The 19,483-nt window shown below is 42.3% G+C and overlaps 1 protein-coding gene across 1 annotated transcript in view; it reads left to right on the top strand.

Moving 5' to 3' along the window:
* The first annotated feature begins 606 nt into the window (after nt 1–606).
* LOC120050392 (RNA-binding Raly-like protein) overlaps nt 607–19,483 on the top strand; it is an 83,054-nt gene continuing 64,177 nt past the window's right edge. Inside the window, exon 1 of the mRNA XM_038996980.1 lies at nt 607–870. Coding sequence (XP_038852908.1) covers nt 615–870 — 256 coding nt within the window. The 5' untranslated portion in view covers nt 607–614. The remainder of the gene's footprint in view (nt 871–19,483) is intronic.

Genomic DNA, 19,483 nt, shown 5'->3' with positions numbered 1-19,483 from the left:
TGAAGGAGATTAGTGAACTTGGTATAGCAGTGACAAGCATGGTGTTTTGCGCTCTAGGTGCAGGGCTGTCACATCGAGAAGCATTGAATGAAGTGCTGTACAGCCCAAATCTGTGTATTTCAAGCCTATTCCTGTTGACACAAGGACTCTGTGCAACCCGATGATATCTTTATAACTGACAATGCTACAATGTTATGTAAGGGCCATGACAAGCTCACTTAAAATGGTTGTGAGGGAGGCATTCAGAGCTCATACTTCATTTCAGGGGACATTGACATCACAAAAAAAAGAGACACTGTTCTAAAAATAGACGTATCACTTCAAATACTTGTGCAAAATGTATTCAAAACAAATTTGTGACTGATCACTAGTATGCTCAATATGTGATATAAACTTTTTGCAGTCATCTCACATGGTTTAGTTGTCTGCGGTGTTCATTATTGCTACTCTCACTTGACCATTGCACTAGCATAAAATAAACCAAAGTTGATCATGCTGTCTTCTCTCCATTCACATCAGATCAACTCTCAGCAAAGGGGTTGGGGTTGACTAGTGACTCTAAAGCCCTCTACTCCTTGTATCTGTCTGTGTCCCAGGAGGGCAACCGGAGGAGGATGACCGGTAAGATTCAGACCAGCAACGTGACCAACAAGAATGACCCGCGCTCCCTCAACTCCAGAGTCTTCATCGGCAACCTCAACACCGCCATCGTCAAGAAGACCGACATCGAGGTCATCTTCGCCAAGTATGGCAGGATCGTAGGCTGCTCCGTTCACAAGGGCTTCGCCTTCGTCCAGTACATCAGCGAGAGGAATGCTCGCGCCGCCGTGGCCGGAGAAAACGCACGTATCATCGCTGGACAGCCGCTCGGTGAGTTGCCATTTTGAATTTCCCTGGTTTTCCATGTGAGCATCAGATTTTCTTTCAGTTTTGAGTGAATTGTTTTTACCTCTTTTAGCCATCATATAGCTAGGAAATGGCTTGGTAAACTGGTTTGGTTTGAAATGCATTATGTGATGCCTGCATCTGTACTCATTGCCATTGAACACAGCAATCGTTTTATTATAGACTGTGCTATTTTAGAGTAATGGACTGTATGTCCCTCATGGGGACCCATCATGCCTGAGACGTCTTTTAGGCTTGTTTAGATGCTCTCATGGTTCTCGAGGTTGAAGAGTATGTCGTGCTGTTCTCAGGAAAGGGGACCTGCTGAATCCATTAGTTTAAGTAGTAGCGTATGTCAACACAGTTAGAATGTGGCTCACTAAAGTATGTCAAGTTCCTTTAAGAGTTCCTGTAGCTCAAACCACTAAAGGGAAAGCACAGACCTGTTTTCTTTTTGGAAAAATTCAGCCAGTAGCTACCTCTTTGTTCACTCTGTTTCAAAAATGTTTTATTTCTACTGAATATGACCTTGGTTGACACACTGCAATGCTAGTTTCAGGGTTGTTTTGCTGTGCCAAGGTTTGCATTTAAAACCCTTTCTGTGACTCTAGAGCTATGGATTTGGAGTAGTTGAGGCTCTAAACGGCAGCCATTTTGGTTCTCACTTTTTAAAATGTCTTCAGTGTGTTCCCTCAGGAGACATAAAGATACATTACAGATGCGCTGCAGCAGTACACCGTCTAACTGAAATCCCTGACCTCTCTTGGGACCACTACTTTTAACAAGGAGGTGCTACAGATAACTTACCCTTTAACTGCAGTCTCATTATCCAATTGACCTGCTTTCAGAAAAGTTGTTTTGTTTTTGCAATGCAAATCTGTGGCACAAAACATCAGCTCTCTATACATAATGCAGAGTATAGCCAAGAGACCACTATTTAAAACTAGCCCATTTGGTTAGATGTAATTGCATGCAAGGGCAGTGAGAGTGTGTCAAAGAGAGAGAAAAAAAGTAGAAGATAAAAAGGAGAGAAATGATGGTGTTGTGGAGAGAGGAAGCAAGAGAGGGAGTGAAAGAGAGAGAGAGAGAGAGAGAGAGAGAGAGAGAGAGAGAGAGAGAGAGAGAGAGAGAGAGAGAGAGAGAGAGAGAGAGAGAGAGAGAGAGAGAGAGAGAGAGAGAGAGAGAGAGAGATCCTCCCATGCCCCTTATATAATCTTCCAGCAACACACAGGTCTGTTGGTTATTACATGAGTGATAGCTGGCTAGATGACTGATGATGGCTAATGCACTGAAAATGTCTTTCAGTATTTTAGGCCTCTCACTTGCAGTTTCCGTGTTAGTGTGAACTTGTGCATTCAGAATGTAAACAGAACAGACAGAACCATTGGCTAATGGAATCCAGTCAGGGAGATAGATACCATCGCCAAGCCTCTATTACGCCAAGCTCCCTCTTTCTCTCTCTGCAGTCATGGCGAGTGTCCTGGAGAGCCCTGCCGGATGTTACATATTTATACTATCCGACATTGCTTTACGATAAGCAACTTGAATATAAATATTTATTTTCATAAAGCCACTCGCTTTGCGGTTTCCTGAAGACGCACACAACCTCAGGCTGTTTTCTATTTACAAACCCCATATCAGAATACAAATGTTGAAGCTATTCAGCGTTCAATACTCTGTCACTAGCTCTACTTTGGTGATTCTGTCACTGAAGACCCATTAGTAGAGAAGGAGACAGAGATTAATCTCAGGCATACTGATGTGGGTTTATGGAACTACCTGAAATGCTGTGGTGTCCACCAAGGCAGTATGTGGTTGTTTTTTGGGTGTTACATAAAGACCAACATTACTACATATTTCTGTTAACTTTCCAAAATTTCACAGGTTTTACAGAAATCCCGGTTGGAAGATTCCCAGATTTTCTTCTTATTCCCTCCAGATTCTGGGAATCTTCTATCCGGGATTTCTAGTAAACCTACACATTTTGTGTAAACGACAGGAAACTTGCGACCCTAATGATGACCCATTTTGTCACAAGGTTATCATGATACATTGCCTTCCAAATAATCTAAGAACTCCTTGAATACTGTTAAAGTGACAGGTCATTTTCCATTCGATTTTTGCAGGTGACACTGCATTTCTTGTGTTCTACTGCTCTCTGCTCTTTCTACCTACCTTATGAGTGGTAGTGCATGGTATTTCCATCACTTCCCAAAGGTCATCGACATGATCACTCAAACTACAAATCATGTGGCAGAGTAATGTTTGAAAACACATCCCCGATTGACAATTATGGATACTCATTCTCATTCTCCTGGACTGATATGTTTTAATAACATTGTGTAGAGTTGTGAATGTGCAGTACAATTATATATCGAGGACCGGCTCTCCCAAATGGACTACTGCTGAACCTGTTCTCCCTCTCCATAAATTCTCATTAAGGGAAATTGTGCTGTTAAGCTTGTCAGTTGCTTGTGGCCTAAACACCATGGTGAAAATAGTAGTATAAGTGTGATGTGCCATTGTAAATCTTGCAAAAAGGAGAGAGTTGCAACCCACTACTAGCGTTATGGCATTGGAAGGTCAATTGTCATTGTCTAGAATTAGGGGTTATGACATTTGTCATGTCTTGCAGGCTATTTGATGCCTATTTTAAGAGCCACACTACCCTTCTCCTTCTCATTCAGTTCATGTTGTTAGAGTATTCCTCCCGTTTGGCTGATGGCTGTGTGGAAGTTTCCCGTTGGCACCATAACGACAGCTAACATTCATGCCACCATAACGCATCATCTGAGATGACAGTTCCCTTACCTCACCCTTCATTGGGCTGCCATGGTTACGTAACTTTAGAGACTGACTCGCAGCCCTGAGCCATCCCAGCATGCAGTGTACCTTTCCATGTGTCAGCACAGCGCAGTGTCCAAATCCACATATGCTCAACGAAAGGAACTCCAGGAGGTCCTGAGGACGACACAACATGCTTCACCTACATTTCTGCCTGCAGCACTGCAACCTCAGAATAGAAAACGACCAGAGAAAATAAAAGCTTTTGTCTTGGAGAGATGTTTACTGGACTCTTGCTGCAAGTAAACCTGAAAAGAAATTGAATTAGCATACCATCTATAATTCATCAAAACATACGCCCTCATTTTATATTTATATAGATTTGTCATACGTTTGAGATGGCTGATCTCGTGCTTCATGTCTTCCTTACTGAATCCATAAATTGACCAGTAGCATTCTCAGCTTAGTTTTCCCCTGTTTCTAGTGTTGTTTGTTATAAGACGTATTGCATTGTGGAAGTTCTTGAGAGCTTAATTGAGATTGTACGGTATATCCTTGACAGGTTCAGTGCAAAGGTATGTGAACCGGTATTGGATGAATTTTGTATGATGCTGCCCAGCTTGCTGACCGGGTTGGAGTTGGTTTAGTTTTCCCTCTTGATTTCTACAGCATCTTCCCTTACTGTAGGGTTTGGTCAATGGGCAGGAGGTTTTATAACGACTGTGAGTTCCATACACTGTAAAATCAAGTGTTTAGGATCTGAACACATAACTAAACACTCTAATGTAACACTTTTTAAACCTGTCAAGGCATTTCGAATTTCAATAAAAATATGTCACAGTGTTTAGAACTGTTTATTTGCATTTGGGTTTAAAAACCGAAACACAGGGGGTGTTGTTTTAACACTGTGGTGTTTAAAGCTGTATTTGCATATTTCCCAGCATGCATTTCGAGTGAATATGTGTGGTATCCACCCATGATTGCGTTAGTCAGTGAGAGACAAATGGTTGTTGCATTCAATGACTGCCAATATGAATACTTTCCCAAGTGGTTGCTCAAGTAAATGCATTTCAATAAAAATGTATGAATTATGACCTTATAATTCACATGGCGTAAGGCCTTTAGATATGACCTAGTTATCCACAACATTGTGGTTGGAAAATCCTGGCTCATGGGTCTTATCAGACCTCAATGTCACAATATGATGGTTTGTGAAATGATTATTAATTCCTATCAAAATACAGCCAGAAAGACAATATCCAAGAATTTGAATATTTTATCACCCACAACCTGAAATCAGAATGACTGCTATGGTGAAGGACTAAACAGATAAGACTACCGAAACCTAAGCTGGAACAAACATCTGTAACGGATTTCCTCTTCGTCTGAGGAGGAGTAGCAAGGATCGGACCAATGTGCAGCGTGGTAAGTGTCCATCATGAGATATTTAATAACAAAGTACAAACAAACAACCGAAACAGTCCCGTATGGTACTAACACAGGAAACAACCACCCACAAAACACAATAGAAAACAGGCTACCTAAATATGGCTCCCAATCAGAGACAACGACTGACACCTGCCTCTGAGAACCATACTAGGCCAAACACATATAAATATAACAACAGAACAAAATATAGAAAAACAACATAGAATGCCCACCCCAACTCACGCTCTGACCAACTAAAATAAAGACATAAAAAAGGAACTAAGGTCAGAACGTGACACCATCTCAGTAACGGGTTCAATTAGTTTAGAAAATGTCAATTATTTATCTTTGTGTAGTATAAGATCAATGAATCATTCAATGTGTATACTGTAGATATTATAACAAACTATTTTTTTTTAAATCCAATAGTGCGTGACTGCATCCCACAATTTGGGGCATTCCTGCATTTGAAGGAACGCGCCGATTCGAGCATCCCATTGGTTCCTCCATGAACACCCCCTCCCCTCGAGTATCCCATTGGTTCCTGCATGTACAAGACAAAGGAGCTGATCGTGGACTACAGGAAAAGGCGGGCCGAACAGGCCCCCATTAACATTCACGGGCTGTAGTGGAGCGGGTCGAGAGTTTCAAGTTCCTTGGTGTCCACATCACCAACGAACTATCATGATCCAAACACACCAAGACAGTCGTGAAGAGGGCACGACAAAACCTTTTCCCCCTCGGGAGACTGAAAAGATTTGGCATGGGTCCCCAGATCCTCAAAAAGTTCTACAGCTGCACCATCGAGAGCATCCTGACCGGTTGCATCACCGCCTGGTATGGCAACTGCTCGGCATCTGACCGCAAGGCGCTACAGAGGGTAGTGCGTACGGCCCAGTACATCACTGGGGCCAAGCTTCCTGCCATCCAGGACCTATATAATAGGCGGTGTCAGAGGGAAGCCTATAAAATTGTCAGAGACTCCAGTCACCCAATTCATAGACTGTTTTCTCTGCTACCGCATGGCAAGTGGTACCGGAGCGCCAAGTCTAGGACCAAAAGGCTCCTTAACAGCTTCTACCCCCAAGCCATAAGACTGCTGAACAATTAATCAAATGGCCACCAGACTATTTACATTGACCCCCCCCCCTCCATTTGTCTTGTACACTGTGGCTACTCACTGTTTATTATCTATGCATAGTAACTTCACCCCTACCCTACATATAGTGTATTTGGTCAATATTTTCTTAACTCTTCTTGAACTGCAATGTTGGTTAAGGGCTTGTAAGTAAGCATTTCACGGTAAGGTCTACACTTGTAGTATTCGGCGCTTGTGACAAATAAAGTTTGATTTGATTTTGATGAACGCACCCCCTCGAGCACCCCATTGGTTTCAGCATTAACGGAAATAACTACACAGTAGAGTAACAACAACACCACGCAATTGAAAAGGTTTATTGAATCAAATGTCCTATTCAGTTGTGTTGAAATGTAGGTGACAGACGTTCCTAACACTGAAATAAAAGGCATGGAAATCACATAATTTTCTTATGACTAAATACACTCTAAACAGGACGATGGGAAAGTAAACATTAGTGTTTAAAGTCATTAGTGTTCAAACATTATTGTTCTCCTGGTTGGAAACTGCTTGGAAAAAGTTTACTTTCATTTTGAATTCTTGTGATAACACTTATTTTCAAATCTAAATGCCTGATATTTAAATTTTAAACACTGACGTTTAGGTTATAAACATGTCACATGTTTCATGGTTTTACAGTGTACCCAGATGTTATGGGGAAAAAATGATAATCATTGATTGACTCATTTCTATCTTGATGGTGCTAAAGAGAATATTATGAACATAAATATTGTTTTGTACCTCTCCTGTGTCTTGTAGTGTTTTGTTGTAACTGTGTTTAGTGTTTGTGAGCCTGGTGGCAGCAGGAGTGTGGCTGGCAAGGAGAGATGGAGACACTGGTAGAGAAGACTGATAGGATAACACAACATGCTGTTAGAGTGGCCGGGTATAAAGAGTCCTGAGCCACCAGCTCCAAATAGAGAGAGAAGGAGAGGAAGAGAAACTGAGAAAAATAGAGAGAGCGTACAAACATTTCCAGAGAGACTCATCATTAATGTTTTTCTGTTTCCCCCTTTTAATTCTATGGAGAGAAATGAACAACAGAGTCCAACAGAAATGTATTCACAGATCATAAACAATACGTGTTGATATGATGTTGTGTAACCTCCAATCATCTAATAGTGTAACTCTATATCACCTGCTGCCATCCAAAGCTCTAACCCAAGGTGCAATGGCCAATATATGGCCCATATTGTATGCACACCTTGTGTGCACTTTACCTGAACAGTAGAGGAGCTTCTGCTATTATATTACAGCGGTAATGAGCACAGTGAAGGGTAATGAATGATGGATCACCTATCGCTGTGTCTCCAAATGGAATTGGCAAGAGTTAGGCACATACATAACAAAGTGATTTAGATGCAAAATCCATCCTAAGCGGATTACAGTGGCAGCGACTCCGCAATCAATCGTCATTTTGGGCCAACATGATGCATGGCAAGTAGAAACACACATAGAAAATAACCAGTGGAGTGGAGGGAGGAAGGAAGGGAACGAAGGAGGGAATGAGGGAGTTAGGGATGGATGGGGGGAGGGAGGGAGAAGCAGGATGAAATGACAGTAGGGCCTCTTCCAAACTCTACATAGTATCTGTGTCTGCCTCTGTAATCTCTCTTTCTCTCTTGCTCTCTTTCTTCATCCCACTCTCCCACCTGTCTGTGCCACATTGCTTTTGGAACAGGAAGGAAAGGTCACACCATCTCTTCACAAAATGGCAGCTTATCCATCTCCTCCATTCAAATAAATCATGCAGTCCCACAATCTTACACACTACCATAGTCAGCAGATTTAGTCAAATGTTGAACCTGAAAAGGTCCACATGTCCCTATGGATGCTGAACAAAAGAACAGCATGGAGCTTTGAAATGATTTAAGAATAAGCTTCAGAGGCTAGTATGTAACCAGTGATGGCAGATACTGTATTAGGAGATCACTCGAGATACATAGGTGTACGATAGTTTCCATGAATCAACAGAAGCCACAGGATTCAATCCGTATTGCAGAAGTTCAGCGTTACAGCGTAATTGAAATTTCAAGGCAATGTTCCCACGTTAGCGGAGACTGCATTGACGGTAAACGCTGCATATGTCGGCTCAGTTGGAAATGACCTTTACATTTCCATTGTGCAATCTATAATGCTTCAGTGATACAGATTGAATAGAGCCCTTGATCTTCAAGGTTACGCCAAGGAAACACGAGGACGTTTCAGTCAGGTGTGTGCAATGCTGTTTCACTATGGCCCTCACCTATGGCCCTCGCAAAGTTGTGAGGACCATAGTTAAGCAGCATTGCACACCCCTGACTGAATGGAGTTCCGTGGGGATTGTAGTATGGAACTAGAAAGGCCAATCCTTCCTGATCCACTGGACTGAGCTTTGCCAGGACTAACCCCATAAGACCCACTCTCTGTCTTTTATGTCCCTGCGTTTGGTTCTGAGGCTTCGACTCTGTGTAGTGTGTGCGTGTGTATGTGTGGGAGGGAGGGAGGGAGGGAGGGAGGGAGGGAGGGAGGGAGGGAGGGAGGGAGGGAGGGAGGGAGGGCATAAAGGAGGTTTCTACTCTTTGCTCTCCTCCACAGGCAAAAAATAAGGAATTTAAGACACCTCACTGGAATGATAATTTCAAAACAACTCTCTCTTACTCTCACACACACACGCACACACAAACGTGTCTGTATAGTAGAGAGTCCTTGTGGGTGATTAAAATGCACCCTGACTGTCTGTCTGCTCTCTCATTAATCACACACTGACACACTGAGGTGGACTCACAGTGTGATCACAGTGTGTGAATATACGCCGTGTTCTCATCACACTACTCCACACAGCTATTATGATGAATATTCACCTGAAAGAGCTCCACGTAGAACCATAACACTTAATATACAGCATGTAAGAACACTGTGACCATAATGCTGAAAGCAGTGTGTCTTCAGCGGGATATTGCATACACAAGGCTGAATATACAGCAGAAAAGGGGAACTGCACAGGGATCCTATTCTGTATATAATAGGATAATAATTTGGAAGATACAGCACACAATGTGCTTTGAGAGAGAGAGAGAGAGAAAGAGAGAGAAAGAGAGGGGGGGCTTGGCAGGTCTATTAAAGCTCTGTGTGCTGTGACTCTGATTCACTGCTCAGCTTTTCCAGCCTCCTGAACCCAGATTTCTAATCACAGAATTAGCAGTGTTTGTCCTGCCAACATGCAGCCTATAATCCATCTCACTTTGCCCAGGCTGTGCTTCTGTATAGCCCCATGGAGAGGTGTGTGTGTGTGTGTTTGTGTGTGTGCGTGCGTGCTTCTGAGTCTTTGTTGGCCAGCAATGACCACAGCAGGGCTGAATCCATTCAGCTAAACATCTCTCTCTCTCTCTTTTTCTCTTTTTCTCGCTCTCCCTCATACACTGTAAACCCCAAGGCATTTTGAACTCAAAGTCAATGAAAAGTCATTATTACTTAAAATGTTCATGTGATACTGACTCAAAACTAAATGAGAAGTCACATCAACTCTAATTTTCTTTCCCTTTTTGCTCTACTGCAGGTAGATTTTTTTAGAATAGTTTTTAATATCTGTGTTTTTGCATGTCCATTGAGAAATTGATTGATTGATCTTATGCTACACAATATTAACATACATTTTTCTGCTGAAACGGTTGTTCCAGTTTAAATGGCTTAGGTAGTCTCCTCACACTGTTCCTTACCCTGGCAGTCATTATGAATGCAGGTTGCGGGTGAATACAAATGTCATCTGCTGGATATCCTAACTCTGGCTCGATTCCAATATGAATTACACTTCACTTTGCAAGCAAGCATAATGTGACTTTTCGGTAGGGTTGCAAAATTCTGATACATTTCCCAGGTTTTTGAGAAATCCCTGTTGGAATATTCCTGGATATCCTTCAACCAGGATTTTTGGTTACTGGAGTTTTGCAACCCTACTTGCAGGCCTGAAGTGGCCTGTAAATCATGAGTTTTAGGCCGACCTTCCCAAATTCCCGGAGATGGTCTAGCCTCTTCGGTGAGGCGCCAGGCAGCCTGGGAGTCCTACCGGAGAGAAACGAAGACGCTGGCAGAGAGGCGGACGTGCGGGGATCTTAGCGAGATTGAGACTCAGATCGACCCGTCCTCCATTAGCGAGCATACTACTTGCAAATGTTCAATCATTTGTGAATAAACTTGATGAACTCAGAGCGAGGATCTCCTTCTGGAGGGACATCAGATTCTTCAACATACTCTGTTTTCTGAGACTTGGCTTTCCCCCGACATCCAAATGGATTATATGTAACCAGCGAGTTTTACAGTTCATCGAGCGGACAGGAAGAGGGCTCTCTCTGACAAGAACAAAGGCAGTGGGGTGTGCTTTAGGACCAATAACAAGTAATGTGATGGGGGAAACGTACAGGAACTCCCGACTTGGAATACTTGGTCATCAAATGTTGCTCTTTTTACCTTCCAAGAGAGTTCTCAGGGATTATTGCCACAGCTGTGTACATCCCGCCCCAAGCCGACACAAATAATTCTCTCTAGGATCTTCATTGGACAATGAACAAAATGGGGATCGCGTACCTGGAGCCAGCGTTCATTGTTGTGGGGGACATGGGACAAGGCCCTCTCCTGTCCTCCTTTCGGCATATCAGACCACGACTCTATTTTGCTTCTCCCCGCCTACAAACAAAGACTCAAGAGGGACATTCCGGTGGTTAGATCTGTGCAACACTGGTCTGACCAATCAGAATCCATGCTCCAAGACTGTTTTGATCACGTGGACTGGAATATGTTCCAGGTCACTTCTGGCAATAACATCATTGAATACGTCAACTCAGTCACTGGATTCATAAAAAAATGCATAGATGATGTGATACCGATGGTGACTTTCAAAACTTACCCGAATCAAAAGACGTGGATTGACGGCAACCCTTTTGAAAATTGAAGGAGAGAGATGCTGCTTATAAACACCGAAAAGTGACCGGGGACAAGCGCATGGTTAAACAGTACAAACACGATCTACGCAGATCGATCAAGGTGGCGAGACAAAAGTATAGGGACAAAGTGGAGGAGCAATATAGCGAGTCATACACGAGGCGTATGTGGCAAGGGCCTCTAACAATCACAGATCCCTAGCCGCACCCTCAAGCATGTGCAGACCAGCTAGCTGATGTGTTTTCTGAAGTTTTCAATCTCTCTCTTGCTCAGGCCATTATCCCGACCTGCTTCAAGATGTCCACTATCATCCCCATTTACAAAAAAGGTAAGCTAACTGAACTGAATGACTACTGACCTGTAGCACTCCCTTCTGTCATCATGAAGTTCTTCGAGATGCTAGTCAAAGACCACATGACCTTCTCATGTCCCGGTACTCCCGACCCTCTCCAATTTGTCTACCGCCCAACAGATCCACAGACGACACAATCACCATTGCACTGCAAACTGCCTTGATCCACCTGGACAAATACCAATACCATACTCCTCCCTATGCAACTAGTCCTGAACTTCTTGACGAGCCATCCCCAGGTGGTGAAGGTTGGCAACATCACCTCCTCCACACTGATCCTCAACATTTCCCCACAAGGCTGCGTCCTTAGTCCCCTCCTGTACTCCCTGTATACCCACGACTGTGTGGCTTCACACAGTTCCAACTCCATCATCAAGTTCGCTGATGACATGAATGTAGTAGGCCTGATTACCAACAATCATGAGATGGCCTACAGAGAGGAGGTAGGCACTTGAATTTCAGCAAAGCAAAGGACCTGATTGTGGACTTCAGGAGGAACCAGGCTGGGCACATCCTCATCAATGGGGCCACTGTGGACATGGTCAAAAATGTCAAGTTCCTTGGCATACATATCTCAGAGGAGCTGAAATGGTCAAGCCACACAGACACTGCGGTGAAGAAGGCACGACAGTGACTCTTCAACCTCAGGAGACTGAAGAAATTTGGCCTATCCCCAAGTGACAGTGTTCTCAGTGTTTTACAAGAGCACCATCGAGACCATACTGCTGGGTTGCATCACAGCCTGGTACAGCAACTCCACCACTGGTGACCGCAAGGCTCTACAGATGGTGGTACGCTCAGCCAAACACACCATCGGGTGCATACTAGTTTCCCTCTATGGACAAGTATCCTTGTTTACACACTTCAGCACTTTTAACTGCAGCAACTGTATAGAATTTAAAACTAGTTGTATATACAGTACCAGTCAAAAGTTTGGGCACACCTACTCATTCAAGGGCTTTTATTTATTTTGACTATTTTCTACATTGTAGAATAATAGTGAAGACATCACAACTATGAAATAACACATATGGAATCATGTAGTAACCAACAAAGTGTTAATCAAATCAAAATATATTATATATTTGAGATTCTTCAAAGTAGCCACCCTTTGCCTTGATGACAGCTTTACACACTCTTGGCATTCTCTCAACCAGCTTCACCTGGAGTGCTTTTCCAAGGAGTTCCCACATATGCTGAGCACTGCTTTTCCTTCACTCTGCGGTCCAACTCATCCCAAACCATCTCAGTTGGTTTGAGGTCAGGTGATTGTGGAGGCCAGATCATCTGATGCAGCAATCCATCACTCTCCTTCTTGGTCAAATAGCCCTTACACAGCCTGGAGGTGTGTTGAGTCATTGTCCTGTTCAAAAACAAAGGATAGTCCCAACTAAGCACAATCCAGATGGTTAACCTCTCTTGGGTACGTGAGACGTTAGCGTCCCACCTCTTCAACAGCCAGTGAAACTGCTGGGCGCCAAATTCAAATACAGAAATACTCATTATAAAAATTCAGAAAACAAAACATATTTTACATAGGTTCAAAGATTAACTTCTTGTGAATCCAACCACAGTGTCAGATTTTTTAAATGAGGTTAAAGTAGTGATGGACTGTTGTTTCTCTTTGCTTATTTGAGCTGTTCTTGTCATAATATGGACTTGGTCTTTTACAAAATAGGTCTATCTTCAGTATACCAACCCTACCTTGTTACAACACAACTGAATGGCTCAAATACATTAAGAAGGAAAGACATTCCACAAATTTACTTTTAACAAGGCACACCTGTTAATTGAAATGCATTCCAGGTGACTACCTCATGAAGCTGGTTGAGAGAATGCCAAGAGTGTGCAAAGCTGTCATCAAGGCAAAGGGTGGCTGCTTTGAAGAATCTCAAGTATAAAATATATTTTGATTTGTTTAACACTTTTTTGGTTACAACATGATTCCATATGTGTTATTTCATAGTACAGTCGTGGCCAAAAGTTCTGAGAATGACACAAATATAAATTTTCACAAAGTTTTCTGCTTCAGTGTCTTTAGATATTTTTGTCAGATGTTACTATGGAATACTGAAGTATAATTACAAGCATTTCATAAGTGTCAAAGGCTTTTATTGACAATTACATGAAGTCGATGCGAGTCAATATTTGCAGTGTTGACCCTTCTTTTTCAAGACCTCTGCAATCCACCCTGGCATGCTGTCAATTAACTTCTGGGCCACATCCTGACTGATGGCAGCCCATTCTTGCATAATCAATGCTTGGAGTTTGTCAGAATTTGTGGGTTTTGTTTGTCCACCCACCTCTTGAGGTTTGACCACAAGTTCTCAATGGGATTAAGGTCTGGGGAGTTTCCTGGCCATGGACCCAAAATATCGATGTTTTGTTCCCCGAGCCACTTAGTTATCAAATCAAATGTATTTATATAGCCCTTCTTATATCAGCTGATGTATCAAAGTGCTGTACAGAAACCCAGCCTAAAACCCCAAACAGCAAGAAATGCAGGTGTAGAAGCACGGTGGCTAGGAAAAACTCCCTAGAAAGGCCAAAACCTAGGAAGAAACCTAGAGAGGAACCAGGCTATGAGAGGTGGCCAGTCCTGTTCTGGCTGTGCCGGGTGGAGATTATAACAGAACATGGCCAAGATGTTCAAATGTTCATAAATGACCAGCATGGTCAAATAATAATAATCACAGTAGTTGTCGAGGGTGCAACAAGTCAGCACCTCAGGAGTAAATGTCAGTTGGCTTTTCATAGCCGATCATTGAGAGTATCTCTACCGCTCCTGCTGTCTCCAGAGAGTTGAAAACAGCAGGTCTGGGACAGGTTATCACTTTTGCCTTATCGCATGGTGCTCCATCATGCTGGAAAAGGCATTGTTCGTCACCAAACTGTTCCTGGATGGTTGGGAGAAGTTGCTCTCGGAGAATGTGTTGGTACAATTCTTTATTCATGGCTGTGTTCTTAGGCAAAATTGTGAGTGAGCCCACTCCCTTGGCTGAGAAGCAACCCCACACATGAATGGTCTCAGGATGCTTTACTGTTGGCATGACACAGGACTGATGGTAGCGCTCACCTTGTCTTCTCCGGACAAGCTTTTTCCGGATGCCCCAAACAATCGGAAAGGGGATTCATCAGAGAAAATGACTTTACCCCAGTCCTCAGCAGTCCAATCCCTGTACCTTTTGCAGAATATCAGTCTGTCCCTGATGTTTTTCCTGGAGAAAAGTGGCTTCTTTGCTGCCCTTCTTGACACCAGGCCATCCTCCATATTAAATGTTTTTTTTGCTAATTTATATATATATATATATATATATATATATTTATATATATATAAACTGAAGTATCACATTTACATAAGTATTCAGACCCTTTACTCTTTACTTTGTTGAAACACCTTTGGCAGCGATTACAGCCTTAAGTCTTCCTGGGTATGACGCTACAAGCTTGGCACACCTGTTTCTAGGGAGTTTCTCCCATTCTTCTCTGCAGATCCTCTCAAGCTCTGTCAGGTTGGATTGGGAGTGTTGCTGCACAGCTATTTTCAGGTCTCTCCGGAGAAGTTTGATCGGATTCAAGTCCTGGCTCTGGCTGGGCCACAAGGACATTCAGTGACTTGTTCTGAAGCCACTCCTGCGTTGTCTTGGCTGTGCGCTAAGGGTCGTTGTCCTGTTGGAAGGTGAAATTTTGCCCCAGTCTGAGGTCCTGAACACTCTGGAGCAGGTTTCCATCAAGGATCTCTCTGTACTTTGCTCCGTTCATCTTTGCCTCAACCCTGACAAGTCTCTCAGACCCTGCCACTGAAAAACATCCCCACAGCATGATGCTGCCACCACTGTGCTTCACCGTAGGGATGGTGCCAGTTTTCCTCCAGACGTGACTCTTGGCATTCAGGCTAAAGAGTTCAATCTTGGTTTCATCAGGCCAGACAATCTTGTTTCTCATGGTCTGAGAGTCTTTAGGTGCCTTTTGACAAACTCCAAGCGGGCTGTCATGTGCCTTTTACTGAGGAGTGGCTGCTTTCTGGCCACTCTACCATAAATGCCTGATTGATGGAGTGCTCAGAGATGGTTGTCCTTCTGGAAGGTTCTTACATCTCCACGGAATAACTCAAGAGCGCTGTAAGAGTGATCATCAGGTTCTTGGTCACCTCCCTGACCAAGGCCCTTCTCCCCCGATTGCTCAGTTTGGCCAGGCAGCCAGCTCTAGGAAGAGTCTTGGTGGTTCCAAACTTCATCCATTTAAGAATGATGGAGGCCACTGTGTTCTTGGGGACCTTCAATGCTGCAGACATTTCTTGGTACCCTTCCCCAGATCTCGACACAATCCTGTCTCGGTGCTCTACAGACAATTCCTTCGACTGCTTGGTTTTTGCTCTGACATGCACTGTCAACTGTGGGACCTTATATAGACAGGTGTGTGCCTTTCCAAATCATGTCCAATCAATTGAATTTAATACCGGTGGACTCCAATCAAGTTGTAGAAATATCTCAAGGATGATCAATGGAAACATGATGTACCTGAGCTCAATTTCACGTTTTATAGCAAAGGGGCTTAATACTTATGTAAATAAGGTATTTCTGTTTTTTATTTTTAATACATTTGCATACATTTCTAAAAACCTGTTTTCGCATTCTCGTTATGAGGTATTGTGTGTAGATTGCTGAGGGAAAAAGTTTATTTAATAAATTTTGGAATAAGGCTGTAACGTAACAAAATGTGGGAAAAGTCAAGGTGTCTGAATACTTTCTGAAGTACTATATATGCCATCTTGCAATCTATTATTTATATTCTATTCTTTTGCTTAGTATTATTACTATTATTATTATTGTTTCACTCACTTTAACCTGCATTGTTGGAGCTCGCTGCGTAAGAATTGCACTGCCCTGCAATTACATATGCAACCCTGTACATGTGACTAATAAACTCTGATTTGATTTGGGTAAAGCTAGGCCTCAAAATAAGTCCTCATGAGATATGTAATGTATTGTCATAAAGAGTTTAATTATAATGATAACATTGAACTAGGAACTCAATTTGTGAAGGCCACTGGACTGAAAATTAGTGATGCACCGATATTACATTTTTGGCCGATACTGATATCCGATATTTTCCTTGCCAAAAAAACAACAACCTGTTACCGATAACCTATATTTAAATTTTTAGCAGCCTTTTAAGCATTCTAGTACAGTTAAATAGTTAACACACACACATGGACGCAGCGGTCTAAGGCACTGCATCTCAGTGCAAGAGCCGTCACTACAGTCTCTGGTTCGAATCCAGGCTGCATCACATCCGGCCGTGATTGGGAGTCCCATGGGGTGGAGCACAATTGGCCCAGCGTCGACAGAGAATGGTTGATTGTCAAGGGCAATGAATTCCATTATCTTGGCTTTAATGAATTTCGCCTTTGAATTTCGCCTTGAATGAATCTCGCTGAAATTGTGTTACTCTTTCATATGACTGCTTGACTTGTTGACTTCTCGATCCACACAGCAGACATTGTAGGCTAGTTTATGAATGCTGTGTTGCACGTATAGCGTAAAATTGTACGTGGCGTCATGTACCTTCGTTATATAGGTATGCACGTCAGCTTTGATATCGTTTTTGCACATCGACCGATACCTATGTTGGCATTTTAAACTAATATTGGCCGATTCCAATATGTTCACCGATATATCATGCATCCCTATTGAAAATGATCAAATTCAACAACCATGTCTCTGTCACTAACAAATACTGTCATGGGTGGTAATTCCACAATTCCCTCGAAAAGGCACCCCGGGAAATTATATTGGAGGCGTGGCTTAGTGGGTTCGTACTCAAAATGTTCAATCTGATACAACTAAAAGACCCCCTACACTACAGGGTCACAGTGACTCTATCAGTTTGAGTAATGACTACAAAATCACTGTATCCATTTCCTGCAGTCAAATGACCTACAGTAGTGACTCCATGAGTGGAATGTTATTCGTATTTTTCATACTGTCATAATTAATAAACAATATATTTTTTAAATCTGCCGAAAATCCGGTGTTTCTATGTGAAACAGTTTTGTTGTATTTCAGTCTTGATGTATAATATAATATTGGGATGCAAACTCAAATTGAATAGATTTCAACTCTATATCTGACATGGTACAGGTGCAATGTTCTCTCTAAGCTGCACAGGTGCGCCAGCTCCCAGGGACTGCTGCGCAGAAGCAATATCAGCCTGCAGCAGAGAAGCACGAGATTGAACTTCACTCCAAGTTCTAGTTTTTCCCTTTAGTTAACATTATCAATGTTTCCCTCTACTGTGGGAATTGCCAATATTATCCACTTTCAATGCAACATACTGAAACAAAATGAATTATGCAAGACTTAGTATGCAAAACTAACTATGCAAGAGATTTTCTTGTAGGCACAACACACCAGAGTAGTATTCTATTGCATTGACAGGCAGGACTCAGCCCATACTCTACAGACCAGTGCGGCATAACCAGTCACAGCTGCAGTATCCTTATATGCAAATAGTACATTGCCATATATGGATCTGTGCCGTTCACTTCGAACTGAACTGCGTGTACAGCATGAGTGGTCTTGAGTAGATGCGCTTGTTTTGAGATCAAAGCGAGAGCTTCATGTAGCCATGTGTGCACATTTGTTCATATTATTTGCTAGTAAGTGTGTTACTAGCCCAGTTATAGCTAATTTCTAGTCAGCAATGGGGGAGTGGTTGCTTCCTACAAGAGCACGCAACGTGTGTGCATTTCTAGCTATGTTTGAAAAGCAAGTCAGGTAAAGAGAATTTGTTATGTCTTAAAGGGGCAGTGTTGTATTTTGAGACAGGCTTGAATAAGCTACCAAATAAGTAGCAAATATGCAGAGGGTAGCATAATTTGTCTGATTCTCTGTAATAATGGTATGGCAATAATAATTCACTGTATTTTGTAAAGTAGTTTCTTGCATCAAATAACACATTTTCAGTCACCTCCTTGTCTGAAGGACAAGTGGATAAACAGGTTAATGTCAAGCGCTGCATATTTTTTCCAAAAGTGTCACGGAATGTAGGCCTACGGGCTACTGTAGGCTGAATGATAGAACAGCTATTTCCATGTTAAAATGTTATGGGATGCATTTTCTCCATTGTTTTTGATGGTGGACCACTCTGATAGGCCTAGATTATGATCAAATAGCCACAGTAGCCTACTTGGCCACTGTTATAACTGTAACTTAAAGCGGGTACAGCTTCAGTGTTCACAGTAAATCTGAGCCAGAAGTTGCACAGAATTTTCACAACTTTCAAGTTTGCACTCAGCAGACCTGACATTTGCTCAGTGCCCCCCAAAAAATTGAGGGAACATTGTACAGGTGTCTTCTTTTTTTTAAGCCCATAACCATGTGTGTGAGATGTATACTTTTGTTTCAAATTAGATTGGTTTGGGACTACCAAGAAACACTATGTGTGACCCTGATTTAGCCCACTGCGTAAAAGGTTAAGTAACTATACTCAGATATATTAAGTACAACAGGTTTCTTCAAAAGGTTTGAGTAATGACAGGTTTACAGTGTACACAGATTTAGACTAGACCAGGGACATCATTGAGAAGATTACTGGTAAAGTGGAAAAAATACAGATGTGTGTTATAATTACACAACAACTTCAATCTTAATGCATCCTTCCTCCATTTCATTTTGCATTTGATTCTCGCAGCAATTCTACATTCATAGATATAACATTTGAGTTTGAGTGCAGTAAACAACTTGAATGGCCCTGAAGATGTTTGTTTTCTTAGGGCAAAAAAATAGTTGGAGTGTGTTAAATGAATAATACATAATATGAAAAAAATGATGTTATGTTGGCAACTAATCCTTCTATTTTAATTTTCAACTGAGACCACAGATTGGCTCTGACAGACTGATAATCATCCACGATTATGAGCACCTTGAGGCATTGAAGAATGAACAAACCATTCAATAGAGATTGTGTCATGTCTT

This window comes from Salvelinus namaycush, chromosome 7, assembly GCF_016432855.1.
Source record: "Salvelinus namaycush isolate Seneca chromosome 7, SaNama_1.0, whole genome shotgun sequence".
Taxonomy (NCBI): Eukaryota; Metazoa; Chordata; class Actinopteri; order Salmoniformes; family Salmonidae; genus Salvelinus; species Salvelinus namaycush.
Note: the sequence above shows the minus strand (reverse complement) of the source record. Positions and strands in the feature narration are given on the sequence as shown.